This window comes from Triticum urartu, chromosome 4A (assembly GCF_056163025.1).
Source record: "Triticum urartu cultivar PI428250 chromosome 4A, HENAU_Tu73, whole genome shotgun sequence".
NCBI lineage: Eukaryota > Viridiplantae > Streptophyta > Magnoliopsida > Poales > Poaceae > Triticum > Triticum urartu.
The window spans coordinates 141,774,917-141,799,983 of NC_141876.1; the positions used below are offsets into that span (position 1 = coordinate 141,774,917).

A 25,067-nucleotide genomic window follows, 5' to 3' on the forward strand; every position below is an offset into this window, starting at 1 on the left:
ATAATTTAGTAATTCAAAAAAAGTCAAAAAATCCCGGAACTTTTTACGGAATCAAACATGACCAGGTATTGCACTTGTATAAAAATATTTAAATAGGAAATGTCTTTTATTGTATCCGGGGTCAAAGATTTCCCCAAAAATGCTAGATACAAGTACTATTCATGCTATATTGTCATCATAAATTTGTTCTTTTTTGCCCTGAAGTCAATGGAATTATTCCTTGGCCAAACATTTTATATGAGTACAATACGTAGTCATATTTGATTCAAAAATATATCCAAGATTATTTTTGGCTTTTTTGGAATTATTAAATTATTTTTGAATATAGGGGGTGGAGCACCCGAGTGCTCCTAATCCGCTTCCCATGCTAGTATTACTACTATGTAATCTTGAATTACAAGTACATGTATCTCAAATTAATTTTTCTAGTAATCTAGTTCCCTTACCCTGTTCAAAAATAAGTATTTAATGGTAATTATGTTACCACTCGAAACAAACCAATTACTATCAGTATGTGCTAGCTGGATAGTAATTGCATTACTACCACCCTACTCTATGTTTGCTACCTAACCGAACAAAACTATTAACTACTAGCTAGGTAGTAATTGAATTACCATTACCTTCTCATAGGTTTACTATCAAACAGTAGGAACATCTGACTGAGTACATTGATTTACCGGAATATCATCATGGATTTGCTTTTGATTCCAGTTACAGATGCTTTGTAGTAATGCCCTTACTACTAAGTGTTCCACTTTTACGTTCAAGTGGGCATGGCTCCAAGCAGTACAGGTGGAAGGGTGGTTGGCTTAATTAAGCGCACGCTGTGGCCGGCGCGTTGGATAACGTAATTTGCGCTCAGGCTTAGTTTAGCAGTGTGTATATATATAGTGTTATTATTCATCACCCACGGTGCAGAATAAGTTATTCTTCACCTGAGATAATCTTACGATCATTTCATAATTAAATTATGTTTTGAATTCAAATAGTTACATTCCTATTGATTTACTACGTAAAATTTGACATAAGAAAATAAAAATATAGGTCATAAGACAAGAAAATTTGCAGTTTATGTGTATTTTAGACTATGTTTTTACATTTGTAATTTTACATAACATAAAATATTTTTTACGACAATTATATATTTTCTTACGGTCCCTTTTTGCGTCGGAAATAAGACAAAACTTACGGAACGTAAAATTACGATGCATTGATGGTAAAAAATAGAGGGGGTGAAGAATAACTATTCCTCACCCAGGGTGATGAATAGCGCGACCATATATATATATATATATATATATATATATATATATATATAGGTAAATTATATATATATATATATAGGTAAATTATGTGGGGCACCTAAGTGCCTGAGCTCCTTATTTGGATCCAACCCGTTAACACATTTTCTACATATAAACAATCACTAGTGCCTTCCAAATAATTTACTTTCCATTTTGTGCTTGCATGCACTAGTATTCACGACCATTGATTGCATATTGGTTTCCAAAACAAATGCATGCGATTGATTGCCTCATAAAGGATTTATTTTATTAAGAATTTTACTATAGTCCTGTTAAAATACTTTGAATACTTTTGATACCTACAAATGTATTCAATATATTTTAAAGTGTATATACTCAAATCCCCGCAAAAAATAGTGCATACTCAAAATATTTCTCTGTATGTATATACCTCGATGTGATTTTTTTGTATATACCCATACATGTCAAATTTTTAATAGGTGGTACATGTACCCGAGATACCCACGTGTACATATTATTAGACTGAGATATTATAGTTGGTGCGTATTATACCTAATATTACGGTCTAATAACAAATACCCATGTGTACATATTATTAGACCGTGATAAAAAATATAAGTGTTAGTGTTATACTCAATGAAAATACATAGAACTAATGTACTATACCTAATGAAAACATACACATACCCGGGGCCATTATATCGATTAAAAACACACACATACTAAAAGTATTATACCTAATGAGAATATACATATACACGGGGTATTATATGTTCTGAAAATGTAAACATAGCTGAGGTATCATAACTAATAAAAATTGGATATACCTACGTTATTCTAAACAAAACGAAGGTTGAATACCCAACCGTGATATCTGTTGGTGCATACCGAAGTCCCTGAAAAAACTCAAAATATTTATGTGTATGTACATACCTCGATGTGAAATTTATTGATATATACCCTAAATGAAAACTACCTTTTGATAGGTGGATACATGTACATAAACTAAATACATCGACATATTATACGTACATTACAATAAATATGAAAAACTATACAACATTACCTGATACAAATATTTGAGTAATATAGTAACAAGTATGATTATCACATACCTCCAACAACTTTTACCATTCTCTTTTTGAAGTGTTTTGCCTATAACATAGTACACGTACATGCACTATAATTTGGTAACTTTTATGCATTGATGAGTATCTATTAGTAGTTTACATGCATGCACGCATGCTTGCCATTACTATTGATTACTACCATTCGTCCCGGAATTAGAATAACTATTTGGATCACGGGGCCCTATATAAGAGCATTCCCGAACTCATGAACCCGCGGAGAAAAAAAAAAGAAAAAGGCAATGCCCACGCCCACTCGTCCACGATCTCCTCCCCGATCCCCAACCTCCCGCTGCCACAACCGCCGCCTCCAGCCGCCAGCCCTTGGCTCCGGCATGCCTCCTGCTGCTGGTGCTAGCACACCTCCCACCCCCGGCCACCCTGGCCCTGTCGCCGGCCCCCGATCCCGACGCGCCTCCCGCCACCGGCCATCCCGACCACGAAGCGCCTCCCTCCGTTGGCCACCCTGGCCTAGGATGCGGCCGCCACGCTGCCTTCTTCCTCCAGGTCCAGCCGCCATGACGCCTCCTCCTCCCGGATCCGCTCGCGGGACCGTTGTCGCCGCCTAGTGCCGCCACACACCGCCGCCATCGAAGCTTCTTGCGCCCCGCACATCAGATCCCGCCGCCTAGCGCATCCCTGGCATCACCAAGGAGCCCCGTCACCTACCTCCCTCAGCTGCACCGTCCCCCGTACCCAACCACGAGGATCCAATTTCGGTCAATAAGCAGCTCATCGCCGGCGACGGGCTACCTCACTCATGCTGTCGCATTAGGTACATGTGTCTGTGTGTATTCGGAGCCAAGCTGATGCGTACGAGTATGCAAACCAAGTGTTGGAGCAGTGGTGCCCATTGGTGGAGGAGAGCAGCAACAAGGGGATTGTGGTGCTCGTCACCAGCCAGAAGGAGTGGGACATCACTGGCGGCCTGGCCTTGGTGCAATTGACAAAAGTCCAACTTCAAGAGCAAGGAGGATACGGAGGAGAAGCGTAGGCAGTTCATGCTCGTTGTCGGCGGCCTGCTCGTCATCGCCTTCGTCGTGCCCATGGCGCAGTACTACGCCTACATCTCCAAGAAGTATTCGAGCGGCGTGTAGTGTACAACAGCATGTAGTGTACAATACAATATTTTTTTAATCCCCCACTTTGCTGTTTGATTGGAGGTTTAGAAGTGAACATAGAGAGATTAATGCAAGCGCGCCGCTATGCATCTCTGCCAGAGAACCTGAACTTCAAAGAACCTGAACTCTCTTTGAATTGCTGTGGATTTTTTCCGTTCAGAGGCAGGAGGAAGAGAAGACAACAATCAACACACACGTTTTGAAAAAAATTATTCAAAAGTCAAGAATTTTTATGCCCTGGTTCAGTGGATGCTCTCTTCCTTAGTTTGTCAGAAAATTGAAGTCCATGTATATGGAAAATTGATGATTGCGTGTGTATATCGGGGAGCACAAAAAATTGTCACTGACCAAGGGCCACTGATGCTGAACTTCTGTGCAGTGGGTACTTGAAATTCTATGTGTATAAAAGGATAGAAGTTCAAATATAACAAATGAAAAAGTTCAAAAATATTTAACACGATATAAAGTTTCATGTACGAAATTCACGTGCACAGAAAGAAAAGTAAATTCCCATAGAAGTTCATTTTTTTTAAATTCGCATAGTACATTTCTCAAAAAGGATGTACTACAAACTACATATTCTCTAATTCTGGAAGTTCAAATTAAAATAACACAGAAGTTCAAAGTTTATTAAAATCCTAGGATTTACATGTTCGAAAAACAAAAAAACGATGCCATTTTTGGCATTGAAAACACAAAATATAAGCGGTGATGAATTTTGACAAAACTCTTTACATGTGAAAGTTTCTCCTATTCCATACCCTTTCAACGGGATGTCATATGATCTATTCCGTTAAACGGTTCAAAATTTTGGTCCACTGCGAAAATGGAGCATTTTGATGTTCGCAACGAAAACTTGGATCATTCCAGCTACTAAAGTATAAAACATAGAAGTTCAAATTAAAAAAACTAAGAAGTTTGAATTTAAAAACTTGGATTTTTATCACAACTAAATAAACAAATAAAACTGAGAAGTCCCAAATAAAATACAGAGTAGCTCGATGTATACAAAAAACAGAGAGAAGTTCAAAGCAAAAGAACAAACAGTTCAACTACTACATCGAGTGTGTTTCATATAAGAAAAAGGAATAAAAAGACAATGTCTGAAAAGACTTTTGCTAGAAGTTCACGTGGTTGGCCCAGGAAAGTTCAAAAATTCTTGTGAAGGAGGTTCTCCGTGTATTCACATGTGCAAAAATACACAAAAAATGTTGTGCAAGAATTTGATGAATGGGTGAGGAATTATGAACAACAAATACGTGACAGAAGTTCAATAAGAATACAGCGAGCCATTCAACTAGTACACCGAATACGTTTTAGATAAGAATAAAAATAATAAAAAAACTAAAATCCTAAAAGGGTTGTTGCAAAAAGTTCACGTGCTCCTCCGGGTGAAGTTCAAGATTGCTAGTGCGAGACGTCCTACCTTCAGTTACATGTTCAAAACAGGCAAAACGATGTTGTTTTTGCCATTTTTAAAACTGCTCTCAAACGGCAGCAAATTTGTAACACCTGTCTACATGAAAAACTTGCTCCTATTCATAAGATTTCCAATGGTATATTATATCCTACATTCTGATGTACGGTTTAAAAGTTTCATGTATACCAATTAAAACAAGTTTTTATGTATTTAAAAGATTCTTTTGAACCGTCACGAGTATGAAAAAAATGATCATCACGTGAAAGTTGTTGTTTTCAACAGCTTTCCATCGGTATATCATTTGCTCAATTCCGATAAGTGGTTGGGGAGTTACGGGTAAAATACAACATGTGAAAAACAAAGTGAAGTTAAAAAAGAACTCCTCCAGAAGTTCAACCTCTTCATGAAGTGCATTTTTGGAGACTCCTTTTTTCCGATGAAGGTAGAACGCATGATCTCGGAAGTTCAGATTGATAACTGCCAGAAGTTCATGTCCTACACGGTGTGCATTTTGTACTAAAAAAAGAATGAAAATGCAAAGCCTAAAGTTTTGTTGCTAGAAGTTCAAGTGCTCGACCCGAGAAAGTTCAAAAATTCTTGTGAGAGAGGTTGAACAAACATACGTGACCGAAGTTCAAGGTGAAAACAATGAGAAGTTCAACTGCTGCAAGGAATGCATTTCAGGTGATAATAAAAGTATAGAAAAATAAAAGCTTAAAAGGTTTGTTGAAAGAAGTTCAAGTGCTCTGTCCGAGGAAATTCAAAAATTCTTGCGAGAGAGGTTCACCTTGTATTTCCCTGTACAAAAACACAAAAAATAAATTGTTTTTTGCATTTTAAAATAATTCTCTCAATCCACAAAGAAGTTCAGTTATTATTTGGGAGCAATTTGATTTCAAAAAGAAAATAAAAAATTCAAATTATAAAAAATGGCAAAAGTTAATGTACTACATGGTTTGTGTTTAATATGATAAAAATGAATTAAAAGGCGAGGTCCAATTTTTTTGTTATAAGTTCATGTCCTCGGTCGGAGAAAGTTAAAATTTTTATTGTGAGAGAGGTTTGTACAAAACGAATATCATTTGTGTAACACTGACGAATGGGTGAGAAAATTACAAACGAAAATACGTCACATAAGTTCAACATGAAAACAACATAAAGTTCATTAGAAAACTCAGATTTTCCTCATTATTAAAGAATGGAAACAAGAAGTTCAAAAATAAAATAACAAGAACTTCAACTTTTAAAAATAGAGCACTTCAAAATTTCATAAAAAGAGATTAAGAAATAAAATCAGGAAGTCCATATTAAAAAGATGGAGAAGTTTGATGGTTATAGAAAACTCAGATTTTCCTCGTTATTAAAGAATGGAAACAAGAAGTTCAAAAATAAAAAACAAGAAGTTCAATTTTTAAAAATATAACGCTTCAAACTTTCATAAAAAAAATTATGAAATAAAAGCAGGAAGTCAATATTAAAAAGATGGAGAAGTTCGATGATTATAGAAAACTCACATTTTCCTCGTTATTAAAGAATGGAAACATGGAGTTCAAAAATAAAATAACAAGAAGTTCAACTATTAAAAATAGAGCGCTTCAAAATTCACAAAAAAGGATTAATAAAAATCAGATTAAAAATTCATAAAAAGACTCAAATATTTTCACGTAACCGTGAGAGGTTCAGGTTGATAACTGCAAGAAGTTCATGTACTACACGGGGTGCATTTTGTATTTAAAAAAGAATAAAAAAACAAAGGCTAAAAGTTTTGTTGTTATAAGTTCAAGTCCTTCATCGGAGAAAGTTAAAAAATTATTATGAGAGAGATTTGTACAAAAGGAATATCATTTGTGTAACACTAACGATGGATGGGAAGATTACAAACGAAAATATGTCACGGAAGTTCAAATGAAAACAGCAAGAAGTTCAACTATTACGGTGGATGAATTTCAGATGAAAAACTTTTAAAATCGTTGCGAGTATGAAAAAACGATCAACACAGGAAAGTTGCATGTTTACAGCAACTTTCCACCGATATATCACTTGCTCAATTCTGGTGAGTGTTCCGGTGAGTGGATGGAGATCTACGGGCAAAAAAGCCTGGGAAAAACAGAGTGAAGTTCAGGTAGACATGCCGAGAAGTTCAAGTTCTTCATGAGGTGCATTTTTGAAGAATCTGTTTCGCGATAAAGGTAGAACGAATGATCTCGCCATTTTCGAAATTACTTGAAAATGGTCAGGAATCAGAGAAAACCATCAACATGAAAAAGATTCACATTTTCCTTAGTTTTCAACGGTATATTATTTGCCCCATTCCGATAAAGTTTGTAGAAATTACGGCAAAAATACATTTTTAGCCAATTTTAAAACTGACTTAAAACAGTAAGGAATTGGGAAAAACAATATATACCAAAAAGTTTCGCATTTCCTCCAGCTTTCAAACGCCATATCATTTGCTGCATTCGAACATATGGTTAAAAAATAGATCAAAAATACGAACTCGGTAGAACTTGTACCGTTTTATAAATTACTCTTAAACCGTTCAAAATTAGAAAAAACTTTCTACATGAAGAAGTATCGCATTTTCATAAGCTTTCCAACGCCATATCATTTTACTCAATTGGATTAGCCGTTTAGAAATGACATCGAAAATACGAACTCGGTTGTTCGGTTTGTGAAATTTTATCATTTTACAAATTACTCTTCAGCCGTAGGAAATTAGAGAAAACTTTCAACATGTGGAGGAGCGGTTTTTGCAGCAGCTTTCCAATGCCATATTATTTTCCTCATTCCGATAAACGGTTTAGAAATGCGATCAAAAATACGATTCACGTTTTTTGTGTGAAGAAAAAACGGTTTTCAAAACTGCTCTTAAACCGCTTACATTTTGCCAAAAATTTAATTAGGGTCATGATACTGGTGTCCATAGTTTTCCAATGGTATATCGCAAGCCCCATTTGGATTTGGACAACTTTTAGCTGAAGTTCAACCTAGTACTCGGGGAAGGTCAGGCGCGTTACTCGGGAAGTTCATGTTGTGATCAGAATATTATTCTGATCCCGTGATCAGAATAGTGTTTATGTGTGTGTGTGTATATATATATAGGACAACACTATTCTAATCATGGTATTAGAATAATTATGGATCACGGCCCACCCTATATTGGGGTTGATCAGGTGTTCCCGAACCCAAAAAAGAAAAAAGTGTGAGCCCCACAACTCCCCCACATCTCCCGCAACCGGGATCCCCTCCCCCGCGCGCCGCCGTGACCGCGCCCCCCTTCTTCCATGTAGCACCACCGCCTCGCTGCCCCCACCATCTTCCCCAGCGCGCCGCTACTGCCGTCTTCCACAGAGCGCCCCTGCCGCGCCTCCCCCGCCCTCCTGCCGCCGGTCTCCCCCCACCTAGATCTGCCGAAGGAGCACCGGATCCTGCGACTCGGCCGCCTTCCCAACTGCCGCAACTGAGCACATCCACTCAGTGCGCCGGCGGGTCAGGCCCCCACCCGGCCCCTCCCTCGAACCCAGCGCGCCTCTTGTCCCACGTCCTCCCTGCTCGCCGCCTCCCCTACCTACTTCCCGTGTGAGGCCGACGCCACCCCGGCTCCCTACCGCAGCAAGTCGACTGCCCGCCGCATGAAGTTCACCAGCCAGAGTCCTCCACCGCGATGCCTACGCCGTTCAATATCGCATCACTGGTAAGTTCATTGTGAATCCCCTCCTCAAATTCCCCCTTGTTGTAGACTACATCAGTTTGGATGAAGGACAGCCGAATGGTGTTGTGATGGGAGCTGGTGCACTGGCAAGCGGCCTCATCCTGTACAACTGTCGATTTGGCCGGCGGCAGCCAAATTTCTTGGAATGTGGATGTGGGTTTGGCAAGCAGGCAAGCGGCAACGAGCAGAGCAGCTGCAGGCGGTAGTAGCAGAGAAGAAGAACGAAACCCCATGTTGTTGTCCGATGAGCTAGCACCATCCATTTGTTTTTAATGTACTCCCTCCGTCCCGAAAAACATGTCGCGAGGGAAGTTTTGCAAAAAAGCCCTCCAGTTTCTCCCGACCGAACCCGCGCTCCTCGTCTTGCTCCTCCGACAGAATCCCCAGCTCCGCTGCTCCTCGCCGCCGTAACTTCGCTCCTCCATGCCGCCGCAGCTGCCCTGTCCCCGCCGCCGTAGCTCCCCCTGAAAGTGCGTCATATCGACTAGAGGGGGGGGTGAATAGGCGATTTTTATGGAAGTCTTCGAAACGTGGAAGTTATGAAGACAAACGATAGAAACAAACCTATTACCCTGCAGCGGAAGGTAGACTACACCAAATGTAGCAAAACGAGAGTTGTAAGCCCGAAGCAAAATATAAAGCACCCGCCCATATGGACCCGCTTGAAGACTATCAACCTCATATGCTTCTCCCCCTTTTGTTAGTAAGGACCAAAAAGGTTTGAAGACATAGAGCATCTACTCGTTCCCATGAGGAGTAGGTGAAGCAGCAGGGTCGTTGGTGGTGTTTGGCGGTGCTGAAGAGCTTGGAGCAGAGTCGAAGCGTGCTGAAGGAGGTGGCGGTGAAGTAGCATCGTCTTCATCCTCGATCACTCTGGCATTCACAGTTGCAACAGAGGAAGAGAACTCAGAGTCTTCAAGGGATGGAGTTCGTCGCAGCACTGCCCTTCGAGGAGGTGTGGGGTCAAACTTGAATCGCTCAGTGAAGCCATCCTCTTGAATATCATCTTCAGAACACATCAGCGTTAGCCCTTTCCAGGTGCGGCGAGAGGTTTCATGGGCAACGAAAGCATTCTTGGTGGCAAGATTGTGAATGCGATTAACATCCACCAAGAGGCTTTGCATCTGACGCTTCAGCCAGTCATGATGCCTATCCTGTTTTTGATGAAGAGCCACAAGAAGCTCTCGGTCGTTGAGAACACGAGTGCGCTTCTTGGGTCATGGAGCAGTTGTACTGTGAGTGGCTTCAGTGAGAGCAGGATGCGGTGCACGTGTAGTGCCAGCCAAAGGATACACACGAGTTACGGCTTCCACGCCTTCAACGTTCTGAGTGAAACTTTGATGCTCTGCATTCTGAAGACTGAGAGGTTCCGGATAGATGGCTTCAATCGACATATCCACATCAGGCAGAAAAATCCGATGATTGCGAGCAGATGGCTGATATGAGATAGTGGAGTGAAGTTTGATCAGCCGCATGACCCATGGGGCGTAGAACTTCAAGCCAAACAGATCAGAGCCTAATGCAGCAAGTTGGCGAATGAAGAAGTCCTGTGCATTGAAGCATTTTCCATGAAGAATATAGAAGACCAAAGTCTTCATTGCACCTTCAAGCTTGGCATGTGGAGAGTGTCCTTTGATTGGCCAGAGAGTTCGCCTTATGATGTGATAAATGGTTCTTGGCAGATACTCAAGGTCTTCAACGAAGAACTCCGTGGGATAAGCAGCATCTTGGGGCAATGGCTTCATCATACTGAGCATCTGACTCATATTAGGTTCAGTCTTCTGAAAGATGCTCTCAATAGCTTCACTATGAAGCTGACAGCCATGCTCATAGAGATCGCCAGGAGTGGGCAAACCAGTGAGCTCAATGATGTCAAAGGCTTTGGCTTCGTGATGAACGTTTCCTGTCATCCACTCCAGGACCCAAGTCTTCGGATCTCTGCTATACCCGCGGATGTGAAGTGTGGCATAGAATTGGAGCAGCAACTCTTCATTCCAATGCTCTTGGTCAGTGACGAACGGCAGCAATCCAACTTCTTTGAAGCAATCCAGAGCTTCTTCCAGATAGGGCAGATCAGCTATAGCTTCAATGTCAAGACGCTTGTGGGGGAAGATGCGACCTTGATTGTATAAAATGCAGGAGTAATAGCTTCGCTGCGGATAGCTCCAGAACCGATCAGATGATATCCTTTCCCTTGAGTAGGGGTTCCTGGAGCTATTGAAGAATGTGTTGTCTGCTCTGAAGCCATTGATATTGAAGGATCCAGGTGCTGATGCAAGACCTGGGAACCTGGGCAATCTTGGGATTGGCTTCTGTACCAGAGGCCTGTGCTCAACATGATAGTCAAACCGGGGACCGACAGCAGGTGCAGGAACAGAAGCAGTGGGATCAGTGGCTTCGCTGACTTCTGATGCTTTTGTTGGGGAGGGCTCCACATTAGCTTCAGCCATGACAGCGTCAGTGGCTTCATTGGTGGTGGTGGTGGCAGCCTCAAGATTTTCAACCTCCACTTGACGAGCTGGAGGGTCGGTCACAATCACGTTCTCCTCGAGAACCGCTTCTTGGTGGGACAGGGGAGTAGCAGCTTGTGGGACTTCTTCTTCATTGGCTGATGCAGCCGGAATGTCTTCAACAGTTTCAGCTTCAGATGCAGAGACTGGAGGCCTAGGTCCTTTGCGAAGCCTGCGCAACGCAGGCGACGCCTGTGTAGTTGGAGTTGGCTGGGCCTCAAAGTCTTCTTCCTCTTGTGGGCGATCAGCCCATGAAGCATCCTGAGCGATTGGCGTCAGAGGACGACCAATGCTGAGGAGTTCGCTGTGCGTTAGCACAGGTGATGATACCTGTTGGTGTTCTAGCTGAGGAAGGGCTGCATCATCTTCAACATGGTCATGATGACCAATGTCTTCAGCAGCGATGGGATCAGCTGCTGGAAAGTCTTCAGCTTCATGAGCCTCTGTGAAAGCAGGCTCATGGACAGTCAGTTGACGCTCTTGATGTTCAGCGACAGGGCGAACCAGGGAGATGGGTTCAACAATTAAGGGCTCTGTGGGAGCACCCCGTTCCTTCTTGGTCTTCCGCTTCTTCTTGGAGGGAGCAGTAGCAGAGGCTTCAGGATGTTTCCTCTTTCTGGCTTCAGCCTCAGCAGTCCTCGTCTTCTTCAGTTCTAAAGCGGTTGACCTGGCCTTTGGCTTCGAGCCAGTCATGCTAGTTGGGAAGACAATGGGATCTGCTTCCTGCCTTGGTGCGTCGGGTTCGGCCATAGCGGGCTTCTTCTTCTTCTTTGCAGCCATCCTGGGGTCGATGCCAGGATGCCCAAGGGCCTTGCGCTTCTCAGCCTCATTGTAGGCCTGCACACATTTGTCAGCCAGAACCTTCATGCGCTCACGAGAACCTTGAGCTTCTGCACGTTTCTTGAGAAAGGCTTCCTTGAGCTTGTGCAACATAATCTTGAAGTTCTTCACCTCTTGCACGCTGAGCTTGGCCATATGCTTCTTGAACTGAGCCTTTTTATATTCAATCTTTTGCTTCAGTTCAACAATGCGCTGGGCGATAGCTAACTCTGAAGCAATGGCGCCATGGAAGGCGACACTGAGGCCAATGGGTAGTTGCAGATCTTCGAAGCTGATGTTTGGCATGTCAAACCATTCATCAATGAAGTTGTGGATGATTGTTACATCAAAGAGAGGCAGATCATTGAAGATTTCTGCTTCTTGTTTGCTCTTGATGAGTTGCTCAAGAGCGTCATCTGCAAGATCTTCATCACTTGACAGATCAATGGCATCATTGCACAGAATGGCAGCAGCTGTTAGCTCTTGGCCGGTGTGTGGCAGAGGCATCTTGACCTTCTGGGGCTTGGAGATGCGTGATAAATCTTCGGACTGCACACTGTCTTCAGGAGGTGCAGTTGCCAGTGGCTTCGCCCGTGAGATTTTTGGTGAAGGGGAAGGCTTTGAAGCTTTAGGCTTCTTCAACTTCTTTGGCTTCGGCGCTGCAGGCGCTTCATCTGATTCAGCGTCAGCTATAGGCTCATTCACTGCAGTCCCTTGAACCAAGATATGGGTGATGAGGCCTTCAAGGTTGTAGAAAGGACCGACGACATTGGGTTCTGCATCTCATGTGCCATTAGCCCTTGGAGCTGAGGGACCAGGGTTGAAGTCTAGTCCCAATGTCTTCTTGTTTTGCTTCGCTAAGTTTTGGGCAAACTGGAAGTTGCGCTTGAACAGAATGTCGTCACGACACCATAGTAGTGACGATGGGTGTGCATCAACAGGCTGTGGCCCACAGACCATGCAGGGATAGAAGCCTTGTTCAATGGCTTCATCTCTGGACCTGGGTTGAAGATTCTTGTATAGGATGTCTCCCCACGGTCTCTTGATGGCATTTTTCTCAGCATATTCCTGGGTTAAAAATCGGTATTTGAACCATTGTTCTGCCCAATATCTTCGAATCCATTGGATTCGGGTCTTGCGCTGATTGTAATCCTCTTCAGGATCTGTCTTGTACAGTTCTGAGAGGTCATCTGGCAGATCTCTAGATGTTTCTCCATGACGCTTTCTGCCACCCTTCCTTGCTGATTTCTCTAAAGCCATGAACTTTAAACTGAAAGGCTTCAACACGTTCAAAGGCTTCAAAGATTTTCGCTTGCTGGACAAACAGGAACTTGCTTCGGGAGAATTTATATGATGTTGTAAGAATTCTGCAAATGAATGCAGACTATGAGAACCAAGGGATTCTCCCATGGACATGTACCTGTGACAGCATTAAGGTGCGAGGTAAGGGGAAGAGGTCATATGCATTCTCAGAAGATTTTGAATATAAATCAGTTTAGAAGACATTGACCTCATCGTGCGAAGACATTCACTCATAGATAAGGAGTTGGTTCCAGATTTCTCAGAATCCAGAGATCAGTACAAGTGAGGAATCTAACTACTTTGTGAAGCATAAGTGAATATACTAGGCATGTTATGAGATGCAGTATGAGAGAGATCTAACTTGTGTGAATAGAAACTGCTTGTGGTAGAAAGTGACAAAGCCATAGGATCAACGGTGCCGTAAAAAGGAAGTTTTATTTACCACACTAAGAACTGCTAGACGGAGTGGAAGATGAGGCCAAGCAGTTCGATCTTCCGTGCCCTAACTTGGCGACGGAGGACACCTACGGCGACGGCGGAGAGGACGATGTCCGCGTTCGGCGTGAAGACGGCGTCGGAGAGGTTGCGGCAGCGAAGCGCTTCGTCGTCGGCGTCGTCGAGGGCTAGCGGTGGCGCTAGGGTTCGTGCGAGAGTGGAAGAAGAGATAATGACCGCCGTGAAGTGTGTATTTATAGGTACAGGGGCGGCACTGCGTTATTACACAGGTGCCCCTGGCGATTCGCATCTGAGGAACACGTGGCCATTATGCAGAATTTTGGGGTTTGTTCCACGTCCCACGCACGCCTGGATTGTCGGGTGGTCGTTCCTACTTCTCCGGGTTTCATGTGGAGGAATGAGCATTGAAAGTGAACTTAAGGTTTGTCTTTGTATCTTCTGCTGACAAGGACGCAGAGAAGACATTCGACAGTTTCAATAGAATGCATATGATTTGGAGAGATAGAGTTTGAGATAGATAGCATAGAGAGGTTAGGGTCGGATCACATTCACTTAGTTCAAAAGATTCAACAAGAAGACATAGCTATAAGTGAATGCTGTAGAGGACAGAACACTAGTATATATATATATATAATCAACATAGTGAAGATAATCATGAAGACATGTTGAGATTGAAGCCAAACCAAATGTGAAGACATAGCAAGGTAACGCCATGAGTGAAACACTTCAAAATAGAACATTTGGTGGTGGCATTACCCACCGTATAGGAAGTATTAGACCCAGATACGCACACAATTATCGTGGCGCTCTGAAGTCAAATTCCACATTAATGTATTCACACTTAGAATGTATGTCTTCATTGATTGAAGATATACTTTACTTCGTGTGTTGCACATCTAAGTCATCAATATGCATAAGGGTTAGGATGTGTGCCTGATCACAGGACATTTGAGGATTCCAGGATATTTATCTCACACCGTAACTTGCAAAATCTCTTCTCATCCAAGGGCTTGGTGAAGATATCTGCCAATTGCTCTTCAGTGCTGACGTGTATGATATCAATATCTTCCTTCACAACATGATCTCTGAGAAAGTGATGACGAATTTCAATGTGCTTTGTCTTCGAGTGCTGAACTGGGTTGTTGGCAATCTTGATGGCGCTTTCGTTGTCACAGTAGAGTGGCACTTGCTTCAGATGAATGCCATAGTCTTTGAGCGTTTGCTTCATCCACAGAAGCTGAGCGCAGCAAGATCCAGCAGCAATGTATTCAGATTCAACAGTGGAGAGAGATACACAGTTCTGCTTCTTTGAAGACCAACATACAAGTGATCGTCCCAGAAAGTGACATGTGCCTGATGTAGACTTGCGATCAACTTTGTCACCAGCATAATCAGCATCCGAGAATCCAACCAGATCAAACTCTGAGCCCTTTGGATACCATAATCCTAGAGTTGGGGTGTGAGCCAAATATCGAAGAATTCGCTTCATAGCTAAGTGATGCGACTCCTTTGGTGCCGCTTGAAATCAAGCACACATGCAAACACTAAGCATAATATCTGGCCTAGATGCACATAGATAAAGTAAAGAACCAATCATGGAGCGGTATACCTTTTGATCGAACTCTTTACCATTGTCGTCAGGACCCAGATGATGCTTGGCTGGCATTGGCGTCGTGAAGCCTTTGCAGTCTTGCATACCGAACTTCTTCAGGCAATCTTTGAGATACTTCTCTTGAGATATGAAGATGCCGTTGCGTTGCTGTCGTATTTGAAGACCGAGAAAGAACTTCAGCTCTCCCATCATAGACATTTGATATTGCTCTTGCATCATATATCCAAACTCTTCACTGTACTTCTGATTGGTGCAGCCGAAGATAATGTCATCCACATATATTTGGCACACAAACATTTCACCATCATATGTCTTTGTGAAGAGAGTGGGGTCGAGAGAACCAGGTATGAAGCCTTTGCTCTTCAGGAAGTATTTGAGTGTGTCATACCAGGCCCGAGGGGCTTGTTTGAGGCCATACAGTGCCTTGTTGAGCTTGTATACCATGTCATGATGTTTTGGATCTTCAAAGCCAGGAGGTTGTGCAACATACACTTCTTCTTCAATCTTGCCATTGAGGAAGGCGCTCTTCACATCCATTTGATAAAGAAGTATGTTGTGATGATTTGCATAGGCCAGCAGTATGCGTATAGCTTCAAGTCTAGCCACAGGAGCAAATGTTTCATCGAAGTCAATGCCTTCCACTTGAGTATATCCTTGAGCAACGAGACGAGCTTTGTTTCTGACAACTTGACCATGCTCATCTTGCTTGTTGCGGTATATCCATTTGGTGCCTATTATGTTGTGCTTCCGAGGATCGGGACGCTTGACCAGTTCCCATACATTATTCAGCTCAAACTGTTGAAGCTCGTCTTGCATAGCTTGAATCCATTCAGGTTCCATGAAGGCTTCTTCAACTTTCTTGGGTTCTGTTATTGAGACGAATGCGAAGTGCCCATAGAAATTTGCTAGCTGAGTTGCCCTTGAACGAGTGAGTGGACCGGGTGCATTGATGCTATCAATTATTCTTTCAATCTGCACTTCATTGGCAACGCGAGGATGTACAGGGCGAAGATTTTGCTCTTGTTGATCATTGTCATTGTTAGAAGGAATGTCTTCAGGCTGAGCATTGTCTTCATGTTGATCAGGTGCTGAGATGATAAGTTCTTCTTCAGGATGAGCTTCAGAAGGTATAATTTCTCCAGTTCCCATTAGCTTGATTGATTCACTGGATGGAACTTCATCTAGCCCATTTGGCAGTTGCTCTCTTTGTGAACCGTTGGTCTCATCAAACCGCACATCCACTGTTTCAACCAATTTGTAATGAAAGAGATTGAAGACTCTGTAGGAGTGCGAATCCTTTCCATATCCAAGCATAAAACCCTCATGTGCTTTTGGTGCAAACTTTGAGGTGTGATGTGGGTCCTTGATCCAACACCTGGCGCCAAATACTCTGAAGTAACTGACATTTGGCTTCTTGCTAGTAAGGATCTCATAAGATGTCTTGTTCAGAAGCTTGTGAAGATAAACACGATTTGTTGTATGGCATGCAGTATCAATGGCTTCAGGCCAGAATTTTCTTGGAGTCTTGTATTCATCTAGCATCGTTCTGGCCATCTCAATGAGTGTTCTGTTCTTGCGTTCGACGACCCCATTCTGCTGTGGCGTGTACGGGGCTGAGAATTCATGTGTGATGCCCAAGGTATCAAGATATGTATCAAGCCCAGTGTTCTTGAATTCAGTGCCATTGTCACTTCTGATATGCTTTATCTTAGCACCATAGTTGTTCATTGCTCGATTGGCGAAGCGTCTGAAGACATCCTGCACTTCAGTCTTGTAAAGGATTATGTGCACCCAAGTATATCTAGAATAATCATCAACAATGACAAAGCCATAGAGACAAGCAGTAGTAGTAAGAGTTGAGTAATGAGTGGGACCGAAAAGATCCATGTAAAGCGGTTCGAAGGGTCGAGTAGTGGTCATGATTGTCTTCGAGGGATGTTTGGCCCTCGTCATCTTTCCTGCCTCATAGGCACCGCATAAGTGATCTTTCTTGAACTTGACGCCCTCGATGCCTATGACATGCTTCTTCTTTGCCAGGGTGTGGAGGTTCCTCATGCCAGCATGCCCAAGCCTCCGATGCCAGAGCCAGCATTCTGAAGCTTTTGCTAGAAGACATACGGCAAGCTGTGGTCCTGCTGAGAAATCTACAACGTACAAATCATCTTTTCGATACCCTTCAAATACTAGAGACTTGTCAGATTCCATTAGAACAAGGCAACGATATTTTCCAAATATTACGATCATGTTTAAATCGCAAAGCATTGAGACAGACATTAAGTTGAAGCCAAGGGATTCAACAAGCATGACTTTATCCATGTGTTGATCCCTTGAGATTGCAACTCTACCTAGACCCAATACCTTACTTTTACCAGTGTCAGCAAATGTGATGTGGCTCTTGTCGGATGGACGTAAGGTTGAGTCCATAAGAAGGCTTCTTTTGCTAGTCATGTGATTTGTACACCCACTATCAATAATCCATTCTGAAGACGCTGGTGTCGTACCCTTGGCACCGCGTGCCATGAAGCAGTAGGTAGAAGCGGAGTAGTCCTTGTCATTTGCATCGGTGTCGGTGATGAAGTCATTGTCTTCAGTGTTGAAGATGGACTTGGAAACGTATGCTGTAGCCAGACTTGCGATGCCTGAATCGGACTCCTCCTCAGACTCCACCTCCGCCTCCTCAGAAGCGGACTCCTCCTCTGAATCCATTTCCTTGCCAACAAACGCACGTGCCTTGCCAGATGAGCTCTTCTTGTGTGATGAAGACTTTGAGGAAGACTTGGAAGAAGACTTTGAGTATTTCTTCTTCTTCTTGTCGTTAGAGTCATATTCCTTGCTCTTCTTCTTCTTTTTGTTCTCATTGTCCCACTGTGGACACTCAGAGATGAAGTGGCCAGGTTTCTTGCACTTGTGACATGTTTTCTTCTTGTAGTCGTGAGCAGAAGCTTCATCATTCCTTGAGCTTGATCGGGAAGACTTTCTGAAACCTTTCTTCTTGGTGAATTTTTGGAACTTCTTCACAAGCATAGAAAGTTCCCTTCCAATGTCTTCAGGATCATCCGAATTGCTGTCAGTTCTTCAGATGAGGAGACAGCTTTCGCCTTCAAGGCACGAGTTCGCCCATAGTTTGGACCGTAGATATCTCTTTTCTCAGAAAGCTGAAACTCATGTGTGTTGAGACTCTCAAGTATGTCAGACGGATCGAGTGTCTTGAAATAAGGACGTTCTTGAATCATCAGGGCTAGGGTGTCAAACGAACTATCAAGTGATCTCAGTAGTGTCTTGACGACTTCATGTTTGGTGATCTCAGTAGCGCCGAGGGCTTGAAGCTCATTTGTGATGTCAGTGAGTCGGTCAAATGTGAGATGGACATTCTCATTCTCATTTTGCTTGAAGCGGTTGAAGAGGTTGCGAAGGACACTGATTCTCTGATCTCTCTGGGTTGAGACGCCTTCATTGACCTTGGAGAGCCAGTCCCAGACCAGCTTAGATGTTTCCAAAGCACTCACACGGCCATACTGTCCTTTGGTCAGATGACCACAAATGATATTCTTGGCAGTAGAGTCCAGTTGAATGAACTTCTTGACATCAGCAGCAGTGACACCTTCTCCAGCCTTGGGAATGCCGTTCTTGACGACATACCATAGGTCGACGTCAATGGCTTCAAGATGCATGCGCATATTATTCTTCCAGTAGGGATATTCAGTTCCATCGAAGACGGGGCACGCAGCGGAGACTTTAATTATCCCTGCAGTCGACATAGCTAAAACTCCAGGTGGTTAAACCAAATCACACAGAACAAGGGAGCACCTTGCTCTGATACCAATTGAAAGTGCGTTATATCGACTAGAGGGGGGGTGAATAGGCAATTTTCATGAAAGTCTTCAAAACGTGGAAGTTATGAAGACAAACGATAGAAATAAACCTATTACCCTGCAGCGGAAGGTAGACTACACTAGGCAAGCCATAGTCAAGTATTCAATAGAGTGAAAGCACAATGACTAATAGCAGCAATGTAGTAAGGATCAGGTAGGAAGATATTGTGAAGCCACACAGAACACGCAGTCACTCAGTGAAGACAAAAGATAGTGCGAACATACAATGACTTCACAAGGAGTAACAGTAAGTAAAGGGAAGGGAAGATGAAACCAGTGACTCGTTGAAGACAATGATTTATTGGACCAGTTCCAGTTGCTGTGACAACTGTACGTCTAGTTAGGGCGGCTAGGTATTTAAACCTTAGGACACACAGTCCCGGACACCTAGTCCTGAACACGCAGCTCAGGACACCCAGTCTTCACTGTATTCCCCTTGAGCTAAGGTCACACAGACCTCGCCCAATCACTCTGGTAAGTCTTCAAGGTAGACTCCCAAACCTTCACAGAATTCATTCACCGGCAATCCACAATGTCTCTTGGATGCTCAAAACGCGACGCCTAACCGGCTGGAGGATGCACAGTCCTCAAGTGTAATAAGTCTTCAGATCACACAGACAAGAAGACTTAAGTGATGCCTAATTCTCTTTGGCTCTGGGTGGTTAGGGATTTATCCTCGCAAGGAATTCTCTCTCAAAGGCTTCGAGGTGGGTTGCTCTCAAACGACAAAAGCCGTACTCTGAATCTGAGCAGCCAACCGTTTATGGTTGTAGGGGGTGGGCTATTTATAGCCACTTGGCAACCCGACCTGATTTGTCCGAAATGACCCTGGGTCACTAAGGAACTGACACGTGTTCCAATGGTCAGATTTCAAACTCACACGACAACTTTACTTGGGCTTCAAGCAAAGCTGACTTGCCCGACTCCGGACAAGATTCGCTCTCAAAGTCTTCACTCGAAGACATAGGTTTTGTTTAAGCATCACTTCAGTCATTCTGACTGGTTCTCTTGGACCCCACTTAACAGTACGGTGGTTCCTATGACTCTACAAAGAAGAAAAAGAACTACGAAAGATCTAAGTCTTCAAGCTCCATAGGCTTCATGTGATGTCTTCTCTTGTCATAGTCTTCAATGTGAATATCTTCATATACCACCTTTGACTTCAATGTCTTCATACATTTTTAGGGGTCATCTCTGGTAGGAAAACCAAATCAATGAGGGACTTCTACCTGTGTTATCCTGCAATTCTCACAAACACATTAGTCCCTCAACTAGGTTTGTCGTCAATACTCCAAAACCAACTAGGGGTGGCACTAGACACACTTACACCCCCGCTCCCCCGCTCCCCTGCTGCAGCTGCCTGCTGCTCCACCGCCGCAGCTGCCACTCGCCTGCCTCACCAAGCTCCCCCCTTCGTCATAAAAATGTTCGATTTCCCCAGCTACCGCCGCGCTCTGCTCCGGCTGTGTCAGAACCGGCGTCGGCGAGCCCGGAGGCGCTGGATCCGGACCACCAACAACAACCTCATGTCTTGGGGTCGAGTGTGGTGGCGGCGGAGCAAGGATGGAGTCCGGCAAGGGCGGTGCAGACCAGCCACGGGGCTCGCTGGAGAAGGAGTTGAGGGATGGCAGCGGCAGCAAGGCCATGGAGGCAGGGTCGACGGAGTGGCGGACGGCAGAGCAGGGCCTTGGCGGCTTGGCTGTAGACGGGCGCTCGATGCGTCGTTCCCGCGCAACAGAAGCAGGGGAGGCCGGCGGGGTCTTGGATGGCGACGCGGGACCTGACGGCAGCTTGGCGCGGGCGCCGGGGCTGCCGGAGTTGGCCCCTCCGGTGGTAGCGCGGGGAGGCACGGCGCGGAAGGGAGGAGGCAGGTGACGGGAGGCTGTAGGGGTGACACGCTCGGGGAGGGAGAGTGGGGATCGGGAACGAGGGGGATGGAGCTCGCGGCGGCCATTGACACCCAGTGCATTGGGATGGATGCAGGAGAGGTGCGTGCGTGCTTGCTTGCTGAACACCATGGTTCTGTCTCTATTCTTTGTCCTGTAAGTGCTGGTGTTGCTTCTTCAGATAAGTGGGATGGAAGTGCTGGTGTTGCTTCTTCGATCTGCTGTAGCCCAAGGAGCAGGAGGTCCTGGTGCTGGAGGATGCACATGGCAAGACCAATCTCAAGGGCCTCTCCAAGGTTTACTCTGCTCTAACAAATTAGCCTCTTTTCGAATTACATAGAGAATTGCAGAAAAGTTATGTTTGTTGTGTGTATCACAAATTCAGTTTTAGTTCCAGTGAAGTTTCTTGTCCTTTAAGTTTATTCTTATCAAAAACAAATTCAACTAACCAGCCTCTGGAGCATGTAGTTTCCCAATAATCTTATCTGGCACTTCTTTGGATCTGTTAATAAGCAGACACCTCAATTTTGTAAGCTTAACAATACTAGATGGTAGCTCTTTTACACCAGTTGCCCTCAAATCCAGCATCTGCAGACAAGGCATACACAAGGACATGACATAATGGCCTCTTTGTCCCCTTTTGACACAAGATTACACAAGACATACACAAGGAGCACTTGGTATCAACAACTACCTGACTACATGACATAAGGGCCTCTTTGTCCCCTCTTGGCTACATTATTTTCCTTTCTCTGGCCATTTCTTCACCTCACTTCCCTTCCCTTCCCTTTAATTTTCTTTCTTTTCCCTTCTCTAGCCAATTCTTTCCTTTCATTTTCTTTTCCTATTGCAATTTCCATTTCTTCTATAATGGCCCTAGTATTAACAACTACCTGACTGTCGCAAAATACACTGGTTATTTCCATTCCAGCATTCTGAAAGCGATCCTTGTGCAAGTGGGGCAACTTATATTGATTTCCTCCCTTGTCTTTCATAACTTCAAACATAACTGCTTCTAATGTGATAAAGCTTCTGTGCAACTTGTCGGGATCGTAGTTCTCGAATTCCTCTTCCACACCCTGTACCAGTTCCTGGATGTTTGTAGGTGATCTGCAGTTGGTTAGAGACTGGAGAGAGCTATGGAAGCAGAGGTCCAAACAATTTAACTCAGGGCTATTTGGGGGTTGTTGTAGCAATCGGATGTCAAGATCAGTTTGTTCCACAGCTTCTCGAAAATCTATATCATTGGGAAGGACATGAGGCTTTGCGTTATCCTGTTGGATGAATATTGTTGCTCCCTCATCATCGTCAGGCCACTTATCCTGAATTGCCGGGATAACCTTACTGATTAGATAATCTCTGCACATAGGCCTGGTTACTTTCACTGATGTCAACACTTTTGTTCCCTTTGTTCTGTTTTGACTTGTCCGCTTTGCCTCAGTCTCTTCGACAAATGCCCAAATGCCGATCTTCCCATCGAATGTTAGCTCCCCCTCATTGTTATATCGAGGCTTGGCAACAGCTGTTAGGAACATCACCTTCCCAATGCTGTGAGTGTTTGACACGGTGCGCTTCGGTTCGGGTTCTCCTGGAAGTACATAGTAACTATTCTTCACTCTCGTCATGTCAAACCACTTCTCATCGATGTGAACCATATTCGTCATTGGTTTTAACATAGCCCGAGAAGTTGAGATCGAATTGTCATCGACCATGGACATACAAAATCTCAATCTTGCAAGCTTGTTCTCTAGCTTGAGGTGAGGCTTCACGGTGCTTGTGATGCGGTTGAGCTCATTCAACTGGAACCTCTTATGTAGGGTCGATCGGGCCACACCTAGAGACCGTGCCAGAGATCGAATTGTTCTTCTTTTATTCAGTGGGATTATTGAGGTCCTCTCTAGATCCAGCTCCTTTCTCTTTCGGCCAGACCTTCCTGGCTTCTTGCTTGAGACATCTACTTCTTTGCCATCGGCAATTTGCTTTTTAGCCTGTTCCCAGATTCTTTCAACAATCGTACACTTATGTCCAACAGGTTTGAGACTAGCAGCTTGTCGTCTGGTTGAATAGACCCATCTCTGAGCTTGATTACCAGCAAGGCAAAGTAAACACCATGCCTCTCCTTATCTGACAATTCTCTTCTCTTCTCTTAAAGTATCCAATTCATAGCTTCATCCTCTTCTTCTTGAGCTTCATGCTCTTTCCCTTCTTCTTCTTGAGGCATCCAGTTCATATCTTCATCGTCTTCCTCTTGAGGCATCAAGTTCAAATCCATAACTACATTCTCTGCCACTTGAGGTTCCTCCTCTTGAGGCATCAAATTCAAATTAATACCTTCATCGTCTTCCTCTTGAGGCATCATGTTCAAATCCATACTCCTGCTATCAATGACAAAAGATGAGTACATCATGGTACCATAACAAGGATATACACACAAAAAATGAGTAGAATGACAGGAGCGTTGCAAGCATTACAAAAATGTGAACTACTGACTAAGAAATGTTATGACTAAGAATGAAGCTGCTCCTTTGTAACACCATTTCATTTCTTATGAAACTTCCAACTCCTGTCATTTCAGAAAGAACTCCAATCCATCATGACCAATTTTGAAGTTTATGTCATTAGTTTATCAACTTCATTTTTTATGACTAATTTTTCTTAACTTTATGTAATGCTGTTAAGTGATCTGCTGCTGTTTGTGGTACAACTCCTGTTAATTTCAGAACATTGTGACCTTATTGCCATTGTGAACAGGGCAAGACCCATCTCAAGGGCCTCTCCAAGGTACACTAGTGTCAATAATACGCTTACTCTGCTCTAACAAATGAGCCTCTTTTCAAATTACACAGAGGATTGCAGAAAAGTTATACTCCTCTAACAATTCAGTTTTAGTTAAAGTGAAGTTCCTTGTTCTTTAGGTTTATTCTTATCAGAAACAAATTCAACTAACCAAATTAGTGGTTTTCTATCATTTTGGTATTGCCTAGGTGACTGGGTATATATAGTGGAAATAGACTGAAAAAGAAGAAAAACAACAATCAGTAAGATCTCAATAATACTCACGCAACAACAATCAATAAGATTGAGATCTTCTTGCAATATTTGTTTACAACAGCACAAAGAGATTACTGGTGAACTTTTACACACAAGCATGAATTTGTGTACTGTGACTATCTACCTAGCTACTATTCTGAATCTCCTATGTACCGCTTCTTCCTTCTCCAAGATTATGACATGACAAGTGCTTAACAGATTTGGAAATACTTTGGCATGGTTGAACTGATGCTTATTTTTGTTTTTCTCTCTGCAGGAGCAGATTTCAGTTCAGTTAGATTTCAGTTCAGAAGCAGATTTTGTGTTGCAATCATCACACTTAGGAGTAGTTTGTCATTTTAAATGGTCATTTAGTTTTAGTTCAGTTAACACTTCCTTGCTTCAGTAATTAGTTCCTTATATTGTCCAACATATTTGAATTAGTTCCTGATATTGACATTAATTTTTCATGTAGGCTCAATGCTCCTGATATTAGAGCAACTTTTCATCTCTGAAACTTTTAGCCTCAAATTGCAGACCTCCTGATATTGGTGCATCCCTTGAATAACAAAATATGCAAAAGGCTGGGAGGTCTGAACTCTAGCCTATACCTTTTGTGAAAAATTTATAGAGGGCCATCTTGAAGCATCTTTACTATAGGAGTACTCTGTTTAGAACATGGAGCAAATTCAGTAGACAATTTTACAAGAATTCAGTAGATTTCTTCATTTGGATAGGAATATTTTTCTGCTCCATTTGTCAATTGGATCAAGATGCTACTCTACTTCACCATAAGCAGAAGTATTTTTCTGCTCCATTTGTCACACACAGTTTTACATCACCATCATAAGTAGAAGTACCAATTGAAGTTTTACATCACCATCACACAGTTTTACTGTACCTTCTTCAGGGTGCAGAGTAGCAGCAACAGTAGC

At 43.2% G+C, this 25,067-nt stretch overlaps 1 protein-coding gene across 1 annotated transcript; it reads right to left on the reverse strand.

Annotated features, from left to right (window-relative positions):
- Positions 1-21,546: 21,546 nt before the first annotated feature.
- Positions 21,547-23,003, reverse strand: LOC147975158 (uncharacterized). The gene is made up of 2 exons (XM_087520300.1): positions 21,996-23,003; positions 21,547-21,690 (listed from the first exon to the last, which is right to left on the reverse strand). The coding sequence occupies exons 1-2, from the start codon at positions 22,818-22,820 to the stop codon at positions 21,547-21,549; spliced, it is 969 nt and encodes a 322-aa protein (XP_087376426.1). The 5' UTR covers positions 22,821-23,003.
- Positions 23,004-25,067: the final 2,064 nt, after the last annotated feature.

Bases quoted from the DNA above. Each gene is read 5' to 3' on its own strand.
- LOC147975158 (XM_087520300.1), bottom strand. From the start codon at position 22,820: ATGTCCATGGTCGATGACAATTCGATCTCAACTTCTCGGGCTATGTTA. The intron at 21,691-21,995 runs GTAGTTGTTAAT...CCTTGTCTGCAG, and splicing joins GTGTATTTTGCGACAGTCAG to ATGCTGGATTTGAGGGCAAC.